The sequence below is a fragment of the Gigantopelta aegis genome, chromosome 1 (assembly GCF_016097555.1).
Source record: "Gigantopelta aegis isolate Gae_Host chromosome 1, Gae_host_genome, whole genome shotgun sequence".
NCBI classification, from domain to species: domain Eukaryota; kingdom Metazoa; phylum Mollusca; class Gastropoda; order Neomphalida; family Peltospiridae; genus Gigantopelta; species Gigantopelta aegis.
Genome location: NC_054699.1, coordinates 10,731,882 through 10,754,288, shown reverse-complemented (window position 1 = coordinate 10,754,288; position 22,407 = coordinate 10,731,882). Strand labels below are relative to the sequence as shown.

The following is a 22,407-nucleotide window of genomic DNA, read 5'->3' as shown; positions in this document are numbered from 1 at the left end:
GAGAAAGTCTGTAATGTTCCATCACTGGGTCATCCATTCTCTGCCATCGGTAGGCGCGTAGACCACACCAGTAACAGACGACGGCATCGTGATCCTCTGTGTAGAAGAAACTGGCCTTGGCGAGCTCCCTCGGTTTTTGACGTAATTGTATGGGCCATTGAGTATACGTCAGCATCCGGGTATATAAATGTCTCATTTCGGGATGATGACAGAACAAGTAACGTCTCGAATACCCGTCTTCTTCATCCCAGGCAGCGTCTGTGGCATACTCACGAGCTGCATCTGTCCATTCGTCTTCGTCGTCAGCATCGTAGGAAACATCATAGTCAGGATCTTTTTCACGACCAGCATCCGTCTGATCTGTGGGTTCAACCACGAGTTCGCCATCTCCAATTCTATCCCCAATTTCGCGTGTATCATCCGTTTGATCCACATAATGAGCACTCTTCTTCTTCTCATCTTGTTTGATAGTTACTCTTTTTCATTTGATTGTATGTCTTTCTGAACATTTACAGACCAAGACGTCGTTTTCGGCGAGTGAATGACAATTAAACCGTATTTATCCTTTTATGCTCTTCGTGCCAGTCTAAGTAGGTATGGGGACATTATAAGTAGGTCAGGGTCGGGTCAGTAGGACGTTGCACACGGCACAGTAGGCCAGTCTAAGTAGGTCAAGGTCAGTCTAAGTAGGTCAGGGCCGGGTCAGTAGGACGAGGTCACGTGACAAGGCCGTGACGTCATCAAGGTCAAGGTCACGGAAAGTAGGTCATGACTCTATACAGGCATGGGTACTACTAACAACAACCACCCGTCGTAACGAAAATCACTTCTATGCAAATAGGTTTATGAGTTTTTGTATTCGTGTGCGTATACGCCTGCTTATTCATTCATTTTAACTTATTTTCATGCTTCTATCCAATTAAGGTTCAAGCACGCTGTCCTGGGCACACACCTCAGCTATCTGGGCTCTCTGCTCAGGACAGTGGGTTAGTTGTTAGTTGGTTAGTGGTTAGTAGTAGTATATTATTAGGGGTTAGAACTCTTCACAAATGAGGATTTTCATTAGTATGCACGATAATTCATTAATATGCAAATGTATGCACGACGTCACAGATCAGCCGCGTAGAGGAAAGGTCGGCGAACTTTGTGCACTAATGCAATTGTTGATGAGTTCATTCATTAAGCTAGAACAATGGATAGCAATCAATACCATATACGGCAAACGGCGCGAGTCACGTGGTCGTTGTACGAATGATACGGACCAGGTGTTCGGGAACATCAATACGACCACACCCGAGTGAATGCGAAGTCACGTAGTAGCGCACTGTGTATACCCGACCACGGTTCAGTATTGATTTTTTTTGTTTGTCAGACCAAAGAGTAATATTGTATTTTAAATGTTAATGTTTTAAAAGATGGGATTTGTTCTGCATTCGTTAATGACAATTTATTATAGATAGATGCATTAAAATTAATAAATTGTGTTTGCTATACCGTTTTATTTAAAAGAAACATGAATGATTTGTTTTTTAACTAGTCATTTATAGCGTTAATTTAATATGTTTGGGGCTCTGTGTTTTTGTTTTTTTTAATATAGATTTTATCTCACAGTGATGGAAGCTGCGCTGTAATTGATTATAATTATAAAACTGAATTACACTTTCTCAACTTGAACAAACACGTCGTGGCTATGCTTTTCGAACAGAGACTGATTATTGATTATTACTTTTAAAGCGGTTGTCTGACTATGCAATATTTGAACAAGGGTCTACCCAGGTGTTTGCCGTTCCATTGGAATTGGTACAAAGGAAGTGAACAAAATAAATTTGCGCTGATTTTTGGTAAAGGCGGGTTGTGATGCAGAATCGCCATAAAGAAATATATTGCTTTCATTCCTGGTAGGCTCGTCTGTCATCACCCCTTGTTTCTATTTATAATAGACTCGACCGTATATGATTAAAAGGGGGGAAAATTTAAATCATAACCCTCGTATTTTTTTAAAATGTAATTCAAGATGATGCGGGTTTAAACCTTAAATAATATAAAAACTATGAATTTGCTTCGACGTCATTTTGAATTCGATTCATTATGGGGTTCACATCGTGTCTCGAATGTGAGAGAACGTTTACCAGATGGGATAATATGCAAAGATACAGGAAGCAGTTACATCAGCTTCTCCCTCCTCATCTTCCTCCCCCCGCCTCCTCCGCCTCCTCCGGAATGAACCATTTTACTTTACTATACCTTCCAATGTTGTATTCCTGGGCTCAGTGGATGTGGCAAGACTATGTTTATGTACAATATACTTCAGAAAGGACGTATCGAGCCAACACCTAACAACATAATATGGTGTTACACGGAGTGACAGCCTCTTTACGACACTATCCGTGAATCCATGCCCCAAGTTCAGTTTGTAAGAGGAATCCCCCACAATCTACACGATGATATCTACTTCGATGCACGCAAAAACAATGTCTTAATTTTGGATGATCTTATCGCCGAGGCCAAGAACGATAAGCGTAAATTTCAACTATTTACTCGTACTTCACATCACAAGAATGTAATTAATTTTCTGTTTCTGTTTCTATTTCCAAGAGGCAAAGAGTCTCGTGACATTGCTCTCAACTCATGTGAGAGAGAGAGAGAGAGAGAGAGAGAGAGAGAGAGAGAGAGAGAGAGAGAGAGAGAGAGAGAGAGAGAGAGAGAGAGAGAGAGAGAGAGAGAGAGAGAGAGAGAGAGAGAGAGAGAGAGATTGGGGAAACCACAAAGGATTATAGTGACAGAATGCAATAGAGACAGAAAACCAAAAGTGTGAGAAAGAATTAGAATAGAAAGAGTAAAAAGTAAAGTTTGTTTGGGTTTGTGTTGCGCTCATTGATAATTCAGTTCTTGCAAGCCTAGTGTCATTGTTTCTGTGTTCTATTGGTCAGAAGCTTTGTGACAGTCAACGAGAACAGACTACTTGTATCACAAGAGAAGATTTGATGCAAAACTATGCACAACTGACCTTCAGAGATAATTTTAAAGGTAAATACGTATTGTACATGGTTTCAACCGTAACTACTCGTTTTAATAAATTATTATAATAAATAAATAAGATTAGGAGATTTATTGATTAGTATTGTAATATAATAGTATTGTAGTTATGTTAAACATAACATTGCGACTCAGCTTGATTAGATTTTTATTAAATCGTTACGTTATTTTATAGAAGAGCTAGTAGAATAAAAAAAGTAAAGTAAAGTTTGTTTTATTTAACGACGCCACAAGAGCACATTGATGTTTTATCTTATTATCGGCTGTTGGACGTCAAACATATGGTCATTATGACACGTTTTTTTTAGAGGAAACCCGCTATCTCCACATAGGCTACTCTTTTACGACAGGCAGCAAGGGATCTTTTATTTGCGCTTTACACAGCCAGGATAGCACAAACCATGACCTTTGTTGAACCAATTATGGATCACTGGTCGGTGCAAGTGCTTTACACCTACCCACTGAGCCTTGTGGAGCACTCACTCAGGGTTTGGAGTCGGTATCTGGATTAAAAATCCCATGCCTCGACTGGGATCCGAACCCAATACCTACCAACCTGTAGACCGATGGCCTAACCACGACGCCACCGAGGCCGTAGCTAGTAGAATAGGTTATATTATATAGTTTCTATCATAAATTATTATAATATCTAATGTATTGTATTTACAAAAATACCATAATATCTAAGTTATTATGAGATAGTTGTTAAATTAGTTTCTGAACATGTATGGATTTACGTGTGCTTATTCGACTTTATTTTATTATTAGATTGGCACATTTAATGTATTAAATATTGTGCTATTAAATATTGTGTAATCAGTGATTTATAATCAGTGGTTTTTAAATTACTTGATGATTGCTTAAATTGAATTAAATATTGAATTTAATTTGTGAATATGGCTTTTGAAATATAAGCTGTTCTGTATTTATGCTCAAAAGGTCAGTGCGTTTACACTCGTTAGTATATTGGTATATTAATTCTAAATGTGTTAATTCTAAAATTAATTAATTTTAACAGATATCTCTCTCTCTCTGTCTCTCTCTCTCTCTCTCTCTCTCTCTCTCTCTCTCTCTCTCTCTCTCTCTCTCTCTCTCTCTCTCTCTCTCTCTCTCTCTCTCTCTCTCTCTCTTCTCTCTCTCTCTCTCTCTCTCTCTCTCTCTCTCTCTCTCTCTCTCTCTCTCTGTGTCTGCTGTTAGCTCAACACATGTGAGGTGTTTATATCACCACTGATCTACAGTTTATAATTAGTTCATATCTCTCTCTATCTCTGAGACAGAGACAGAGACAGAGAGAGGCGGTGATAACAGTTAAAACAAACAGAGAAGAGAAGGATTGTGATACACTTCAATAGGGACAAAAACCCGAAAATGTGACAAAAACAAGGAGACAATAAGAGAGATATACATACATAGAGGGAGGGAAATGGAGAGAGATAATGATACAAACACACAATCACACACACAGAGAGAGAGAGAGAGAGAGAGAGAGAGAGAGAGAGAGAGAGAGAGAGAGAGAGAGAGAGAGAGAGAGAGAGAGAGAGAGAGAGAGAGAGAGAGAGAGAGAGAGAGATGGAGGGAGAGGGGGTGCGATAGAGAGAAAGAGAGAGATGGAAGAAAGACAGAGAGAAAGAGGGGTGGGGGGATAGACACAGAGATATCGCGGAAAAAAAGAAAGAAATGTTTTATTTAACAACGCACTCAACACATTTTATTTACGGTTATATGGCGTCAGACATATGGTTAAGGAACACACATATTTTGAGAGGAAACCCGCTGTCGCCATTTCATGGGCTACTCTTTCCGATTAGCAGCAAGGGATCTTTTATTTGCGCTTCTCACAGACAGGATAGCACAAATCATGGCCTTTGTTGAACCAGTTATGGACCACTGGTCGGTGCAAGTGATTTACGCCTACCCACTGAGCCTTGCGGAGCACTCACTCAGGGTTTGGAGTCGGTATCTGGATTAAAAATCCCATGCCTCGACTGGGATCCAAAACCAGTGCCTACCAGCCTGTTGACCGATGGCCTAACCACAACGCCACCGAGGCCGGTCAGATATGGCGGAAGAGGGAAAGAGAGATTCAGGAAAAAACCGAGATGGAGAGAGATGTGAAGGGAGAGGGGGAGCGATAGAAAGAAAGAGATATATGGAAGAGAGAGAGAGAGAGAGAGAGAGAGAGAGAGAGAGAGAGAGAGAGAGAGAGAGAGAGAGAGAGAGAGAGAGAGAGAGAGAGAGAGAGGAAGAGAGAGATGGAAGAAAGGGGCAGAGACAAGAAAACAAGAAATTGAGGGAACGAGGGAACGAGGGAAAGAAAGAGGTTTTGAGCTAGAGCTTATTAGAATAAAGCTACCTTTGCAAACAATGGTGCATATTCTAGTCGTTACGAAGCATTACATAATGCAGAGAGTGGGTATTTAATTTTGACAAAACAAATGGCGCTACATAATATATGAACGACCCCTCATCAAATGCCTATGTATATTCTAAGTACTCGGCGATGCAGGGTTCGTTGTACCAAAGAAACACGTTCTGTGTCAAAGTGCGAGGTGCACCAACCGGCCTAGGTGGTGTCGTGGTTAAGCCATCGGATAACAGGCTGGTAGGTACTGGGTTCACAATCCGGTACCGGCTCCCACCCAGAGCGAGATTTACCGACTCGGTGGGTAGGTGTAAGACCACTACACCCTCTTCACTCTCACTAACCACTAACCCTCTGTTCTGGACAGAGAGCGCAGATAGCTGAAGCATGTGCCCAGGACAGCGTGCATGGACCTTAACTGGATATAAGCGCAAAAATAAGTTGAAATGAAGTGAAAAAATCAGGTGTGCCTTCATATTGCTTTAGTTGGTAGTAATATGTTACATTGATTACTTGGCCAAATACTATCATCCAGTGATAAATAAATACAACTGCACAGTATATACAGGAGGTTAATACCAGTGCAGGGTAGTCCCAACAATTGAGCTGCGATTTTCAGCAAAAATTAGCCTTGCTAATCATTTTTAAAAATAAAATCCCTTAAATGGACCCCTAAATCTGACCCCCTATTTTGTTTCAGGTAGATTAAATATAAAGCACAACTGTTTTTATTTGTGTACTGCCTGTGTGTGTTGACACGCTGCTTTGATCAGTTTTATTAGAAAACGTTAACATTATCGGCAATAGGAACTGATTTGGTACATTGGAACCACTTATGCTCGCAGCTGAGCGGTCTAGATGATATAGTTACTGGGTTCGCCGCCCGATACAGTCTCCCATCCACTACACTGACTTCTCTCTCACTAACCATGAGCATCCAACCATTAACCCACTGTTCTAGAACTACAGTTCAGGTAATTGAGGTGTGTGTGTGTGTGTGTGTGTGTGTGTGTGAATGCGCGCGCGTGTGTGTGTCTAGGACCGCGTGCTTGAACCTTAATTGGATATATGCGAGTGAGTGAGTGAAAGCTTTTACACGTGCGTATATACCACGAAGGTTTCACGCACGCCTGTCACGGGCTTAATCTCTGACTTTCGCCAGTGACTAAGTCCGGGCCAGGAGGGGGGAGGGGTAAGTTTGAGGTGGGCAGAATTTGGAATAAAAAATTTAGTGGTCGGTCAAAGACCTAAGTCCTAAAATCCTAACAACATTCTACACTTCTACACATGTCTGGACTAAGAATTTAAATCCAAAGATTGTTTGACTGCTCGGCCTAAAAGGTTTTAAGGTGATTTGAGCAATTGATTGGGCACCAAAGTAAAGTGCGTTGGACTATTTATCAAACAAAAATAAACATAAGAATTTTGAGCCGCGGCCGAAAAATTTTTAAAGTCCAACTAAGTCCTAAAAGGAGGACTCATGGCGAAGTGATGGACTATTCAGGCCTGAAGTTGGGGATCTATGCAGGAAAATAATTACAAATAAATGAATATGAACGCCTCATTAAAGCTAATTAGAACTTTAATTATTTCTGGGAAAAAAAAAAGATTTAATGTCTAATGATTTCGGATAGGAATTTTACAAAAGTTTTCACGGTTTCTGTAAATCTGTGTGACATCTCCGAAAATCACCGCTTGGGTATGGTTTTATGGGTGTAAAACGTGTTTGGAATTTTGATGAATGATAATAAAAACAATATTCACAGGTTAATTTCCAACAGTTATATAGATATCTTCCTTCTACATCAGTTTATATTAAAAGTTAAACCAATATACAATGAGCCAGTGAGGACTGTATATCCAATAAATGTAAACTTACAAATAGTACTTCTGAAACACAATTTAATTAAATAGAGATGGTAAATTAATACATTTTAAAAATATAAGTTTATACTATATGAAATATATTTATTTTATTGTCAGTTTAAATGTATGTAATGTAATAAAGTTAAACTTGGAAACTTGGTAAATGGGACACAAACTTATAGGTTTCTTTGTCAGACGTCAGATGTTGACGTCCATTTCATTAATTCATTTCAAGTTATATCCGTACTTATATCCAATTAGGGTTCAAGCACGCTGTCCTGGGCACAAAACTCAACTATCTGTCCAAGACAGTGGGACAGTTGTTAATGAGTGAGAAGTCAGTGTGGCGGTCTTAGACCCACCCATTAAGTATTTAAAACTCGCTCTGGGTGGAAGCCGGTATCGGGCTGAGAACCCAGTACCTACCTGCCTACAGTACAAATGCAGTACAGTACAAATCTGAATGACAAAACCGTATTCCCTGATCAAAAGCCGAGTCGAAAGAATGTTTAGACAACGCTGTGATTGCTTCCATGATGCACTATCAGGTTCTCAATGGTGGCACCCGTTATCTAATCATTAGCTGAAATATACAGGACGTTCACCAAAAATATGAAAAGGCATGATCCATGTAGAGATCAAGGAATGAAACAGATTTCCTTTATTACTAACTTTGGTGGACCTCCATGTATAGATCAAGGTATGAAACAGATTTCCTTTATTACTAACTTTGGTGGATCCCCATGTATAGATCAAGGTATGAAACAGATGTTATACTTTCTGTAGTTTCCTTTATTACTAACTTTGGTGGATCCCCCATGTATAGATCAAGGTACGAAACAGATGTTATACTTTCTGTAGTTTCCTTTATTACTAACTTTGCTGGATCTCCATGTATAGATCAGGATATGAAACAGATTTTATACTTTCTGTAGTTTTCTTTATTACTAACTTTCGTGCCTCTCCATGTATAGATCAAGGTATGATACATATTTTATTCTTTCTATAGTTTCCTTTATTACTAACGTTGGTGCATCTCCATGTATAGATCAAGGTATGAAACATATTTTATACTTTCTGTAGTTTCCTTTATTACTAACGTTGGTGCATCTCCATGTATAGATCAAGGTATGAAACATATTTGATACTTTCTGTAGTTTCCTTTATTACTAACGTTGGTGGATCTCCATGTATAGATCAAGGTATGAAACAGATTTCCTTTATTACTAACGTTGGTGGATCTCTATGTATAGATCAAGGTATGAAACAGATTTTATTCTTTATGTAGTTTCTTTATTTCTAACTCTGCTAGATGCATCAATGGAAGGTAACGTGTGATCTTATTGTAGCACTCGGAACTACAGGGACCAGCTTTTATTCAATGATAATTATGAGATGATGCGACACCTTGTAATAAATACAGTACAGTAGAATATCTACTAAATCTAACACCATAAAGCCCAAATATATACACAGCATTATATAAATTAGAAATAATAATATCTCAAAGGAAATTATGTTAAATAAATCACAAATTGCATATATTATTCAACATCAAAATAATCACATAAATATATTCACTCTTTACTAATTGACGTTAGGGCTACTGGCTTTAGAGTATTTAAAGAGAGATACAAATTAACTTATCCAATTGTATTAAACATTATACAATACATACTTGAAATATACAAGATAAATATAAGGGTAAACTACTAAACTGATATTATACCAAGATCTATTTACATACCCTGTTGATTTTACAAGGACGGTTCTACACCAATTTAGCAAAGCAACACAAAACCTAAATAAACAAATAAGCTAAAAGTAACTTATTACATAACATATGTTAAAACTATACATTCTTATATTATCTTATTACGACATACATGTACGTTAACATTAAAAAAATAGTTACATATCTGATGCATCCACATATTTCAATTATAAACGAAATGGAACCAGTTACAATACGAATACCAGCTATATAAAATAAATATACAATAGTACTCCACCTGTACAAATAACCATACTTCCTTTCCCTATCATTAGAAGACATTGCTTCAACTGAATCGTGAAACTAATTTATCGTCTTCATACTGACATTCATTCAAGTAGGTAAGGGATCTCAGGGCAGCTACAGAACAATTATGGGGAGGAGATCCAACGTCCAAAAAGGGCACCTACAGTATTCCAAAGTATACAAGCATTCATCATTTAGAGGATTTGCATGGTAGATTGAAGTTTCCAGGAGGGGTGTGCAACCCTCCCCTGGACACGCGTCTACAACTAAACATACATTCTGCTACAACAACGAAAACAAACACTATTACTGTTGCTGCACATATTGCGCAACACATCACCCTCCCCCTATGATGTGCGTCTACAAGAAAACATACATTCTAATACTATAACGAAAACAGACACTATTACTGCTGCTGCACATATTCCGCAACACACCACCCTCCCCTTTGATGTGCGTCTACAAGAAAACATACATTCTGCTACAACAACGAAACCAGACACTATTACTGCTGCTGCACATATTACGCAACACATCACCATCCCCCTGGATCCGCGCCTACAAGTAAACATACATTCTGCTACAACAACGAAACCAGACACTATTACTGCTGCTGCACATATTGCGCAACACATCAACCTCCCCCTGGATTCGCGTCTACAAGTAAACATACATTCTGATACTACAACGAAACCAGGCACTTTTACTGCTGCTGCACATATTGCGCAACATATCAACCTCTCCCCCCCCCCCCCCCCTCCCCCGTTTGATGTGCGTCTACAAGAAAACATACATTCTAATACTACAACGAAACCAGACACTATTACTGCAGCTATATTAACCTGCTTAGGCAAAAAGGTGGTGACAATCGATTATAAAAGGTGTTAATGTATAATTGTTATACATGTATTTTCAAATAAGCATCAAAATAATATAGCTAGAAACCAGAGATATAACTTCTTGAAACACATTCCAGATTGCAGAGAAATGAATTCTTGAAACACAAACCTTGAGAACGAATACCATAGAATTGCTTAATAAAGCCTGAACTAGATGGATGAAATGTACAGTGATTTTGTTTTAATCATTAATTCATCACTTAATGTCTTTTGCCTTAGCAGAAACGTTTAACATGATACTGCAAGGTAAAGTATCGATATATTTCGGTTGGTATGCATAGCCTATATTTGCATTGTACAAGGCATTCCAGGTCGAATCATCATCACCAGTTTCTGGTGAATACCTCAATATGATTTCTTCAGGGACTTATAAGATGATACTGTAATTCAAATTATCGATATTTTCGAGTTAGTATTCATGGCCGATAATTGCATTGTGCAAGTCATTCCAGACCGGATCACGGTCAGTAGTTTGTGGTGAATACCTGAATATGCAGTCTTCATCAATAATGCGTAAAATGGGATCAGGAATCTGTTGATCATACTCACTGTGCACCAGCACCAGCACACGGTCAGTTCTTAGATCGGTTATATTATAGACGCCAGCTTTCACTGCGAAAGTCATCCACTGGTCTTCATCAACATTCTGTGTTAACACAAACACAGTTTTCCAGCTTTCCATTATCCCCTGCATGATCCCGTCAACCATCTCGTCACCTGGAAGAATCTCTCGATCGCGTAAATAAAGTCTCAAATTCCGTTCTTCTTTCCATTTTTCTTCTTTTCTTCTCGATTTCTTACCATGTCATACCAAACGAACTGCTCGGCCGACTGTGTGTAACATATAAACGCGTGGTAAGGAAAATCACGACGATGTGGTAAGCGTAAGGGAGCTCCAAAGATCCTCAGAAAAAAACTAATAATTCTTGATTTGAATTTCATTACTAAGATAATACACAAAATAGTTGCCGCTTGCATAATTAATCCTATTATAGCCAGAAAAAGCCAAAACGGGCCAACACAAGACCGCCATTCTTGTTCAAAACGATTGTAGATATCACGTGTAGTTGTAACAGAGCCATTTTCAGATATGCATTTGTAGTTTCTACCATTGTCCAGTTGCACCGGAGTTTCAAACAGCCATAGAATGAACCTCTGACTGCTACATCCACAGAACATGAGGTTATTTTCTAACATCAGAGATAAACCTTTTTTAGAATCTCGATCTACCATCTTGTCTAAAGCTGCCGTCGTAGCAGCATCCAATTCACTCAGAGAATTATCAGAAAGATCCAGTGTCGAAAGGGACGGCGTAGTTTTGGTATCAATGGGAAATGTTTGAAATTTATTATTTCCTAAATTAATCACTTTGATTTGGGGGTTACTTTTTAATATATCTCTTGGCAGTATATTCAAGTCATTGTGTGATATATCTAGCACGCTTAATCTTTCCAAATGCTGAAAAAGCCTTTTTCCATGTTCCATCAAGTAATTGTCTTTCAATGATCTTCCCCCCAAATAAAGTTTACTAATGTTTGGAAATGCATCTAGAAAGCTGGGTTCAATGTTCATATCAAAGTTATATGATAAGTCCAGAGTATGTAAGTTTTCAAGACCAGATATTCCCACAGAAACATCTGTCAAACCAATGAAACTCATATTGAGAATGTTGAATGCTTCTCCATTTACAAACTTTATATCAGGTTTGTCCCAACGGTCGAAGTGTGTGCTAATGCCGCATATATTTACATGACTTAAATTGCGTGGTAAATGTATTATTAAAGGTAAAGATGCCGATCTTTTAGAATTGAACCTTCCACTCGAAACACCGAATCTGGACTTTGTAGTAGTTTCACAAACAGAAAGTCGTTTCGCGTTTGAAGAAAACGATAAATCTAAATAGCGTAGGTGAACGAAGGTTAGAACAGTCGCAAAGTAAGTTTGATCATAAGCCTGTAATTGGTTTTTCTGTAAATCCATATGTTCAATACACTTTGAGAACGTAGTTGCCATTAAACTTGGAACATCCATCAAATATACTGCACAATCGACTACAATTAACTGCTTGACGCATATATTCCCCAAATATTGCAAAACTTGTGATTCCAACTTTGTTGCTTGTAATTTAGCTTCTGCTGACATGGACGAGGAAGGTAAAACTCTTTGAAAATTAATAGTCTCCATTGACCTGTGTTGGAGTCCATGCAATGATAAAAATGCTTTTCGAATTCCAAGTGACGTGGTAAACCTCATTATCAGATGGCGAAGGAAAATAAGTGGTTTAAACGTGTTAAGTTCTATATCTTTGAAAGAACAAATATATAGGTCAAGTGACTCCAGTTTAGAATTTTTAAACGCTTCAAACGTGTTGTTAAATAGTTGCAACGTATTGCAATTGGGTCCTAATTGAAGAACTCGAAGATGCTGCAGAAAACTAAACTGTCAAAAACAGTGTTGTGGAATGTATCAATGTACAGGTTCTCTAAATTTCGCAGCGGTTTGAACAGTTCATCAGGATAAGATCCCAGGACAGTGTTTAGATTACCTTCAATATGCAATGTTATAAGATTTGTCAGTCGTTTAAACACTCCAGTCTGGAAAGTCAGGTTATTACAGTCGAGTTGATTAAATTTCATATCTAGCGTTTGTAAAGACACACAGCCATGAAATGTTTTAACTTCTAGCAGTTTTAATTGATTACGTGCCGCTATTAAATGCTTCAGTTTTGAAAATCTTTTAAAACCAAAATTTTCCAATACTTCAAATTCATTATCACTGATATCTAGGAAAACAATGTCAGATGGTAAACTTGAGGGAACTCTTGTAAGGTTTCGGTGGGTGCAGTCTGCGGAAAGTCCACCATGCTGCGAGGAGTTGTAGATGTTACATGGAACAACCGTGCTAGCTGATCCTCTCGTGTCCATCAAACAGATCAGTGGAAGTAAGGATAAAGTCATTACCTGAAAGAAAAACAATTGAAGAAACAAACAAAATGGTATTGCATACAAGCACGTGTGCACGTACACACATACACAAAGAGAGACAGAAGCCGTTGACACACTGATCTTTAAAACGTATCAGTGTGTTTTGATCCGAATAGGATACGGGTCGTGACAGACCAAATATGGGTACCAAACCGTATCAATCCATGTTGGTCTCAATTTGCATACGTATGTGGACTGAGCAGCACGCTTACGGGTCAGTTCGGTTTGGGATTCTGGTAGGACAGCGGTACATTGGCGAATACGATTCAGTTCGGTTTTTGGGATTCTGGTATGGCAGCGGTACATTGAAGAATATGATACAGTTCGGTTTTGGATTCCGGTATGACAACGGTACATTGGAGAATACGATTCAGTTCGGTTTTGGATTATGGTATGACAATGGTACATTGGCGAATACGGTTCAGTTCGGTTTGGGATTCTGGTATGACAATGGTACAGTGGCGAATACGATTCAGTTCGGTTTGGGATTCTGGTATGACAACGGCACATTGGCGAATACGATTCAGTTCGGGTCGGTTTACATCACATGGTGCAGAAAAACAAATGTTTTGTTTAACGATACCACTGGCGCACATTGATTTATTAATCATTGGCTATTGGATGTCAAACATTTGGCTATTTTGACATTTAGTCGTAGAGAGGAAACCCGCTACATTTTTCTGTTAGTAGCAAGGGCTATTTTATATATACCATCCAATAGGCAAGATACTACATATCACGGTATTTGATATGCCAATTGTGGTGCACTGGCTAGAACGAGAACTAGCTCAATAAGCCCACTGACAGGGATCGATCCTAGACCGACCGCGCATCAGGCGAGCGTTTACCTCTGGTTTACGTTCCGCCACTCACATGGTATAAGTCGTGTGATGATCCATTTTCAAAATGGCGGCATTAAATACCTCGTTTGATCAAATAGAAAATTATAGTTTGGTTGTTGTTGTCCTTTTTTGTGTTTTTGTTTGTTTGTTTATTTCCTTGTTTGTTTTTGCATAATAGTGCTGCAAGGGAAGGACACACCGTGAGCACAATGAGCCATGAGCATCTTCGATTTTTCATTTTGTGTTCGGCGTGAGGACTAACTTCCAGTGTCCCAACACAAACATGTAAAACGTGTGACGTCATTTGCTATTGGAATTACCCAAACCGCGATCCCTCGCAAGTGTATACCGGTCTCGGCAGTGTAGTCGACAGGCAGTCGGACTTAAAACTGGTTGGAACTTGGTTCGCATCCCCGTACCGACTCCCACCCAGAGCTAGTTTTATCAACTCAGTGAGTAAGTGTAAGGGTAAGACATCTCGCTCAGAAACGATTAACCTGAACTAACAGCCCATATAGGTAGGTGTAAGGACAGTACACCGACTTCTCGCTCACTAACGATTAACCTGAACTAACAGCCCATATAGGTAGGTGTAAGGACAGTACACCGACTTCTCGCTCATTAACGATTAACCTGAACTAACAGCCCATATAGGTAGGTGTAAGGACAGTACACCGACTTCTCGCTCATTAACGATTAACCTGAACTAACAGCCCATGTATAGGTGTAAGGTACACCGTGTAAGGACAGTGAACTACACATAAGGTAGGTGTAAGGACAGTACACCGACTTCTCGCTCATTAACGATTAACCTGAACTAACAGCCCATATAGGTAGGTGTAAGGACAGTACACCGACTTCTCGCTCATTAACGATTAACCTGAACTGACAGACTATATAGCTGATCTGTATGTCTGTTTCCAGGAGAGTTAAAATTAAAGTTTGTTTTGTTTAACGACACCACTAGAGCATATTGATTTATTAATCATCGGCTATTGAATGTCAATCATTTGGTAATTTTGGCATATAGTCTTCGAGAGGAAACCCACTACACTTTTCTGTTAGCAGCAAGGGATCTTTTAATGGACCATCCCGCCGACAGGCTAGCACATACCACGGCCTTTGTTATACCAGTCGTGGTGCACTGGATGGGAAATAGACCAATGGGCCCACCGACGGGGATCGATCCCACACCGACCACGCATCAGTCGAGCGGCTTCCGTCCAGCTTCCTTACAGGAGAGTGTGTTTGGACATTAATTTGATATAAGCGCGAAAATAAATAACTAAGTGTATTTGGTGTGTCTCGGACCAAACCCGGAATTCATCCGCATGTAGCAGCGATGTGTCATCGGCGAAACGCAATGCGGATCAGAAGGCATTAAAACGTATCAACGTTTACCGTTGACGCACTAAACTTTAAAACGAATCAGTGCGTTTTGATCCGAATAGGATACGGGTCGTGACACACCAAATTTTAGAACAATTCAGTGTGTTTTGATCCGGATAGGATACGGGTTGTGACATACCAAACTTTAAAACGAATCGGTGCGTTTTGATCCGGATAGGATACGGGTTGTGACACACCAAACTTTAAAACGAATCAGTGCGATTTGATCCGGATAGGATACGGGTCATGACACAGGAAACACGAGTATCAAACCGTGTCGGCCCGTTTTGATCTCAATTCACTGGTTGCGTCCCGCCCCTCATGGGTCAGAACGTTTTTGGTCTCAATTCATTGGGCTGCGTCCCGCCCCTCACGGGTTAGAACGGTTTTGATATCAATTCAATGGCCTGCGTCCCGCCGCTCACAGGTCAGAACGGTTTTGATCTCAATTGACTGGGATGCGTCTCGCCCCTAACCGGTCCGAATGGTTTTGGTCTCAATTTACTGGGCTGCGTCTCGCCCCTCACGGGTCCGAACGGTTTTGGTCTCAATTCACTGGGCTGCGTCTCGCCGCTCACGGGTCAGAACGGGTTTGGTCTCAATTCACTGGGCTGCGTCCTGCCCCTCATGGGTCGGAACGGTTTTGATCTGAATTCACTGGGCTGCGTCCCGCCCCTAACGGTTCAGAACGGTTTTGGTCTCAATTCACTGGGCTGCGTCCCGCCCCTGACAGGTCAGAACGGTTTTGGTCTAAGTTCACTGGGCTGCATCCCGCCCCTCACGGGTCAGAACGGTTTTGGTCTCAATTCACTGGGCTACGTCCCGCCATTCACAAGTCAGAACGGTTTTGGATTCTGGTGTGTCAATGATACACTGGCGAACATGTTTCAGTTCGGGTCGGTTGAAATCAAATGGTGCAGACGAAATAAAATGTGATGTGAGTTACTTAACGACACCACTAGAGCACGTCGGCTATTGGATGTGAAATATTTGGTAATTATAGCATATTATATGTCTTAGAAAGGAAACCCGCTACATTTTTTTTTTTTCATTAGTAGCAAGGGATCTTTTATATGCATATACAGGTTAGCACATACCATGACATGGAACGAGAAATAGCCCAGTTGGCCCATTGATGGTGATCAGGCGAGCGTTTTACTACTGGGCTACTGTGTCGGAAGGGTGCATTGTTAACAAGTATTAAATAGCAGTCGTCGGGTAAATAAGGAATGGTCGAGGACGTTCTATAACCCCGGTATAATAACAGTATACATTAAACCAACGCTGTGCTAGACATGAAATAAAATAATGAATCGCATTACACTTCAGTGAATCGCTTCAATGAATCACGACTAAATAACATTGTGACGGTACATGCTTTTAATATCTTTTCGACTGTGGCGATATTAATTGTTTTAGAAGGCCGTGTGCAGTTCCAAATGCACTTAGCCCAGGTGGGCAACTTGTTACGTGATACCTTTGCGCGACGGTCATCGAGCTGTTCTAATACACACCCAGCCAAGTGCGGAGGCCATGTGGCGAGTAGTTGCGTAATACCTCCGCGAGTGCGGTTTTTACAACCGTGATTTGGCGACGATCGGCGACATTAAGTCTGACGATCTGAGGAAAAAAATACCGCTTGGTCGCGGTGGAAATAGCAATTGTAGGGATTCGGTGCCGCGATGTACCCCCAGGCGATATTCGCTGTCTCTGAGAGTTTTGAATAAATAGCTAGGGTTTAGAGATATCTAGGAGAACGATACGAAGGTATCCCGGGGGAACGTTGTCCATCCGGACTTTGGTAAATATATTATTTCTGCTCTGTGTATAACCTTGATGTGATTGATGTGACTTTAAATATTTTAATACTGTATTATACCAATATTATTTAGACGGTGCTGCCGGTCATCTGACGCAGTATTCTGTAGGCTCACCGTTCTGATATATATATATATAAAGCTTAGCCAGTCATCCTAGAGGACCTAGGTAAACTGTAGGTTATTGTCTTTATTGTGTTAGGTACCAGTATTAATTCTGTATTACAAGGTTATTGAATGAGTAGTTAGGGTTAATTAAAAATTAACCAGTTAGGAATAGTGTTGTAATTCCTTTATTAATTAAGTTCCCCTGGAAGCGTTTCTCCATTATCGCACGTGTGTGTGTTAGCGTTTCTCAATTATCACACTTGTGGGTGTTGTGTCACGGTGAAGTGATTAACATATTGTGTAAACTAGACACCTAGAGATTAACTAATTAAGTGATCAGTTCTGGGTTGTTATTATTGTTGTTATTAATTAATTACTGCGGCAGTACATTGTCAGCGTAGGTTAATACAGATTCCAAAGTGTATTGTGTTTTTGTTGTGTTTTCTAGTGAACTAAACGTGCTATAATAATATATACTTTATATAAGATCTTATCTCTGATCATACCTAGAGACGAGCCACAGCGGGTATAACTGCCTGCTACAGAGAGATCTAATAGATATACAGTTAGGAGAGATATTTGGATAATCGTGTTTTATTCAGTTACGGGTATTATAGAATCCCCGTGACAGGAGTAGAAAATTGGGGCGCTCGTCCGGGATCTGAAACGGGACATGCATATTTAAAAAAGTATTGTTTGTAAATGGGGGCTTTATAAATTATTTTTACAAATTAACTAGAAGTAGCAACGTTGTTCACTAGAAAATTAATTAATATTAAGTGCGTCATATCTAAACATGGATAAGAATTTGCTGGATAGGCCTACGCTCAGTGTAGTGGAGATTAAGCGAGCACGTAAGGCCGAGTTAGTTGAAATCGCGGGTGAGCGAGAAATTGATTTAACATCAGCTAAAACCTTAGGAGATATAAGGACAATTATTATCCAGGAAGTTTTTGGTGATAGTCCTGTAATGGAAGAAAGTGAGATTGTTCCAGAGATAGAGATAAATGAGTTAAGTGTGGAACAACAATTAGCTTTTAAAAAGCTTGAGTACGAAAGAGAAGAACGTGCATTAGATAGAGAGAGGGATAGAGAGAAAGAAGAGAGGGATAGAAAGAAAGAAGAGAGGGATAGAGAGAAAGAAGAGAGGGATAGAGAAGATAAAGAGAGGGAGAGAGAGAGAGAGAGAGAAAGAGAAGAGAGAGATAGAGAAGATAGACATAGAGATAGAGAGAAAGAAGATAGGGATAGAGAAGATAGAGAGAGGGAGAGGGAGAGAGATAGAGAAGATAGACATAGGGATAGAGAGAGAGAGAGAGAGAGAGAGAGAGAAAGAGAAGAGAGGGATAGAGAATTCCAGTTAGAAAAATTAAAAGTGGAACATGAGTTAAAGTTGAATACTGAAGAAGTTAGACGAGAGGCAGGAAATGGTTTTAACATGTCGGAGGCTTATAGATCAGTGCCTGTATTTGATGACCAGGAGGTAGATATGTTCTTCCAACTTTTTGAACGGGCCGCTAAGCAGCTAAATTGGCCGCAGTCTAAGTGGACATTGTTAGCCGTGTCTAAGTTTAAGGGGAAGGCTAGTGTAGCTTATAATTCAATGAGTGATGAGCGAGCAAGTCAGTACGACCTAGTTAAGGCGGCAGTGTTGAGGGCGTATGAATTACGACCTGAGGATTATCGTTTACGGTATAGCGAGTTGAGAAAAACGCAGGGTCAGTCTTATAGTGAGTTTGTGGCTAAGAAAGCAGGGATGTTTGATAAATAGGTGGTGTCTCATCAGGTAGAGTCATATACAGAGTTACGGGAGTTGTTGATCTTACAGGACATTAAAAATGGATTACCAGTTAGCTTACGTATTCATTTAGAGGATCGTGATGTCAAAAGGATAGAGGAGGCAGGCATAGTGGCAGATGACTACGTGTTAATACACAAAGCTCAGGCAGTACAGGGTAGCTCTATACAACAGGGTGATAAGAAGAAATTTCAGCCAGGTTTTTCCCGGGAAAATAACTATCGGGGAGAGTCAGGCAAGGAATGCACCTGGTGGGCAAAGTAAGGATAAGCCTGCATTATCAGCCAATGCACGAACTTTTCGTCCACATTGCAGTTACTGTAAAAAGGATAACCATCTTGTTGGGGACTGTTTTAAAAGGAAACGCGATAATGCGCAAGTGGTCGGTTTAGTGAGGTCAGCTCCGCTAGCGAGAGAGTTAATGGTTAGTCCTATGGCAGAGAAAGTAAACCCGTATGTGTCCACTGGTATGGTTTGTGATGTGAAACAAGAATTGAGTCCTAAGGCAATATCAATCTATCGAGATACCGGGTGTAATATGTCGCTTATAACGTCAAAGTGTTTAGCTGGTATTGAAAATTCAGATACAGGACGTAGTTTGGCCTTAACCTCAGTTACTGGAGAAAAAATGGTTGTCCGGTTACATAAGGTTTTCTTGTGTTCGAAGTTTGTGACGGGACCAGTCGTTATGGGTGTTGTGAAGGACTTGCCCATTGAAAACATAGGAGTTTTGTTGGGAAATGATTTGACTAGTCAGTGTTGTCAGCCGAAATGTGACCAGTTGTTAATTAAAGACAGCCCTTTTCGAGTAGGAGAGAGTGAGTTTGATGAGATTAGATATCCTGCGTGTGTAATGACTAGGGCTATGGCCAGTAGGTTAGAACGAGACCCAGAGGATATTTGTGATTTGTCTGATACATGTGTGAGCCATGAAATTGGAGTGGATGAGGTTATCAGTAAAATGGTAGATAAGTCAACTGAGGAATTAAATGTGGTGGAACCTGTTGATCTCCCGCAGAGGGGAATTGAACCAGTTGTGTTTGATAGAGGGGATTTACCTTGTAATAGACAAGAGTTAATTCTAAAGCAGGGGGCTGATCCAAATTTGTTGGCAGCTCGCACTACATTGTTAACTGAGGGTGAGATGGAGGATCAAATGTCAGGTTATGATATGGACAAGGGAGTATTAATGAATAAGACAGATAGAGATAGGAAGGCTAGGAAGCAACTGAGCCATGCTCAGAGCAAAATAAAATCAGTGTTTGATAGGAAGGCTAGGAGTCGGGAATTTAAACCAGGGGATAAGGTGCTGCTGTACCTTCCCATTAAACGGGGTTCATTGCAGAACAGGTATTTCGGGCCCTTTGTTGTGCACAAACGGGTTAATGAGACAGGGTATGTGATAAACACTCCTGATAGGGTTAGGAAAAGTAGGTATTGTCACATCAATTTGCTAAAAGGTTATTTTGACAGACTGCCGATAGTTCCAGTGATACCGGTCCAAATTGAGAGTCACTCAATTTCCTGTGATGACGTCAAGACTGCAGAGAGAAAATTAACCAACAGCCAGATTCTAGCAGACTTGAACCCCCAGCGAGCAAAGTTGACTACGCTGATACAAGACAATGTTTCCATTTGTCAGGACCTTCCAACGGTTACCAATACCTTAATCCAGGATGTGCGCTTGGAACCCAACGCTACACCGATTCGACAGCATGCCTATCGGAGAAAACCTGGAAAACGTGCGACACTGAAAAAGAAGGAAACGAACTTCCAGTGGTCAGATGAATGCGAGAAGTCATTCAACCGTCTCAAGCAGATGCTCTCCTCGTCTCCCGTGATGGCAGCGCCAGACAACCGAATGCCGTTCAAGCTAGCTGTGGATGCCAGTGACGTGGGAGCCGGAGCTGTGCTGTTCCAAGAAGACGAAAATGGCCTGGACCATCCTGTAAGTTTCTTCTCCAAAAATTTGACAAACACCAGGTGAACTATTCCACTATAGAGAAGGAAGCTTTGGCCATGGTACAAGCTCTGAAGCATTTTCAGATCTACGTGAAATCGGCAGTGCATCAAGTGGTGGTCTTTACTGATCATAATCCGCTTACCTTCATTCACAGAATGAAAGCCACCAACCAGAGAGTTTTGAGATGGAGTCTTCTCCTGCAAGAATACCCAATTACCATTGAACATATCAAGGGCACATCCAATGTAATCGCTGATGCCCTGTCCCGAAGTTGAACGTTATGATAATGTGTTGACATTCTTGATTTCTGTTTTGTTTTTATATATATTATATTTGTATACCAGGGACTCAGAGACTCAGTGTGATTACTGGTAGTTATCTTATTATTACATGTGTTATAAATGCCCGGATGCGTCGATTAACGCACCTTTTGTTTTAATGTAGTATATTTCCCTATTCCTAGAGTAGAGGAAATATCCTTTTTGAGGTGGGGGTGTGTGACGGTACATGCTCTTAATATCTTTTCGCCTGTGGCGATATTAATTGTTTTAGAAGGCCGTGTGCAGTTCCAAATGCACTTAGCCCAGGTGGGCAACTTGTTACGTGATACCTTTGCGCGACGGTCATCCAGCTTTTCTACTACACACCCAGCCAAGTGCGGAGGCCATGTGGCGAGTAGTTACGTAATACCTCTGCGAGTGCGGTTTTTACAACCGTGATTTGGCGACGATCGGCGACATTAAGTCTGACGATCTGAGGGGAAAAATACTGCTTGGTCGCGGTGGAAATAGCACTTGTAGGGATTCGGTGCCGCGATGTACCCCCAGGCGATATTCGCTGTCTCTGAGAGTTTTGAATAAATAGCTAGGGTTTAGAGATATCTAGAAGAACGATAGGAAGGTATCCCGGGGGAACGTTGTCCGTCCGGACTTTGGTAAATATATTATTTCTGCTCTGTATATAACCTTGATGTGATTGATGTGACTTTAAATATTTTAATACTGTATTATACCAATATTATTTAGACGGTGCTGCCGGTCATCTGACGCAGTATTCTGTAGGCTCACCGTTCTGATATATATATATATAAAGCTTAGCCAGTCATCCTAGAGGACCTAGGCAAACTGTAGGTTATTGTCTTTATTGTGATAGGTACCAGTATTAATTCTGTATTACAAGGTTATTGAATGAGTAGTTAGGGTTAATTAAAAATTAACCAGTTAGGAATAGTGTTGTAATTCCTTTATTAATTAAGTTCCCCTGGAAGCGTTTCTCCATTATCGCACGTGTGTGTTAGCGTTTCTCAATTATCATACGTGTGGG

At 40.3% G+C, this 22,407-nt stretch overlaps 2 protein-coding genes across 2 annotated transcripts in view; both read right to left on the bottom strand.

The window, feature by feature from the left end:
- Positions 1 to 8,623: 8,623 nt before the first annotated feature.
- Positions 8,624 to 12,436, bottom strand: LOC121367974 (toll-like receptor 2 type-2). Its single transcript, XM_041492858.1, has 2 exons — positions 10,981 to 12,436; positions 8,624 to 10,945 (listed from the first exon to the last, which is right to left on the bottom strand). Exons 1-2 carry the CDS (start codon positions 12,434 to 12,436, stop codon positions 10,593 to 10,595), a joined length of 1,809 nt encoding a protein of 602 aa, XP_041348792.1. The 3' UTR covers positions 8,624 to 10,592.
- Positions 12,437 to 12,585: 149 nt separating this feature from the next.
- The window catches only part of LOC121370695 (leucine-rich repeat-containing protein 4B-like), a 10,588-nt gene continuing 766 nt past the window's right edge, over positions 12,586 to 22,407 (bottom strand). The window contains exon 2 of the mRNA XM_041496108.1: positions 12,586 to 13,143. Coding sequence (XP_041352042.1) covers positions 12,586 to 13,143 — 558 coding nt within the window. The remainder of the gene's footprint in view (positions 13,144 to 22,407) is intronic.

Excerpts from the sequence above, each read along its gene's own strand:
- LOC121367974 (XM_041492858.1), bottom strand. The coding sequence starts at position 12,436 with ATGAGGTTTACCACGTCACTTGGAATTCGAAAAGCATTTTTATCATTG. Across the intron at positions 10,946-10,980 it reads CGTTTGGTATGACATGGTAA|AACGGAATTTGAGACTTTAT; the intron begins GAAATCGAGAAG and ends AATGGAAAGAAG.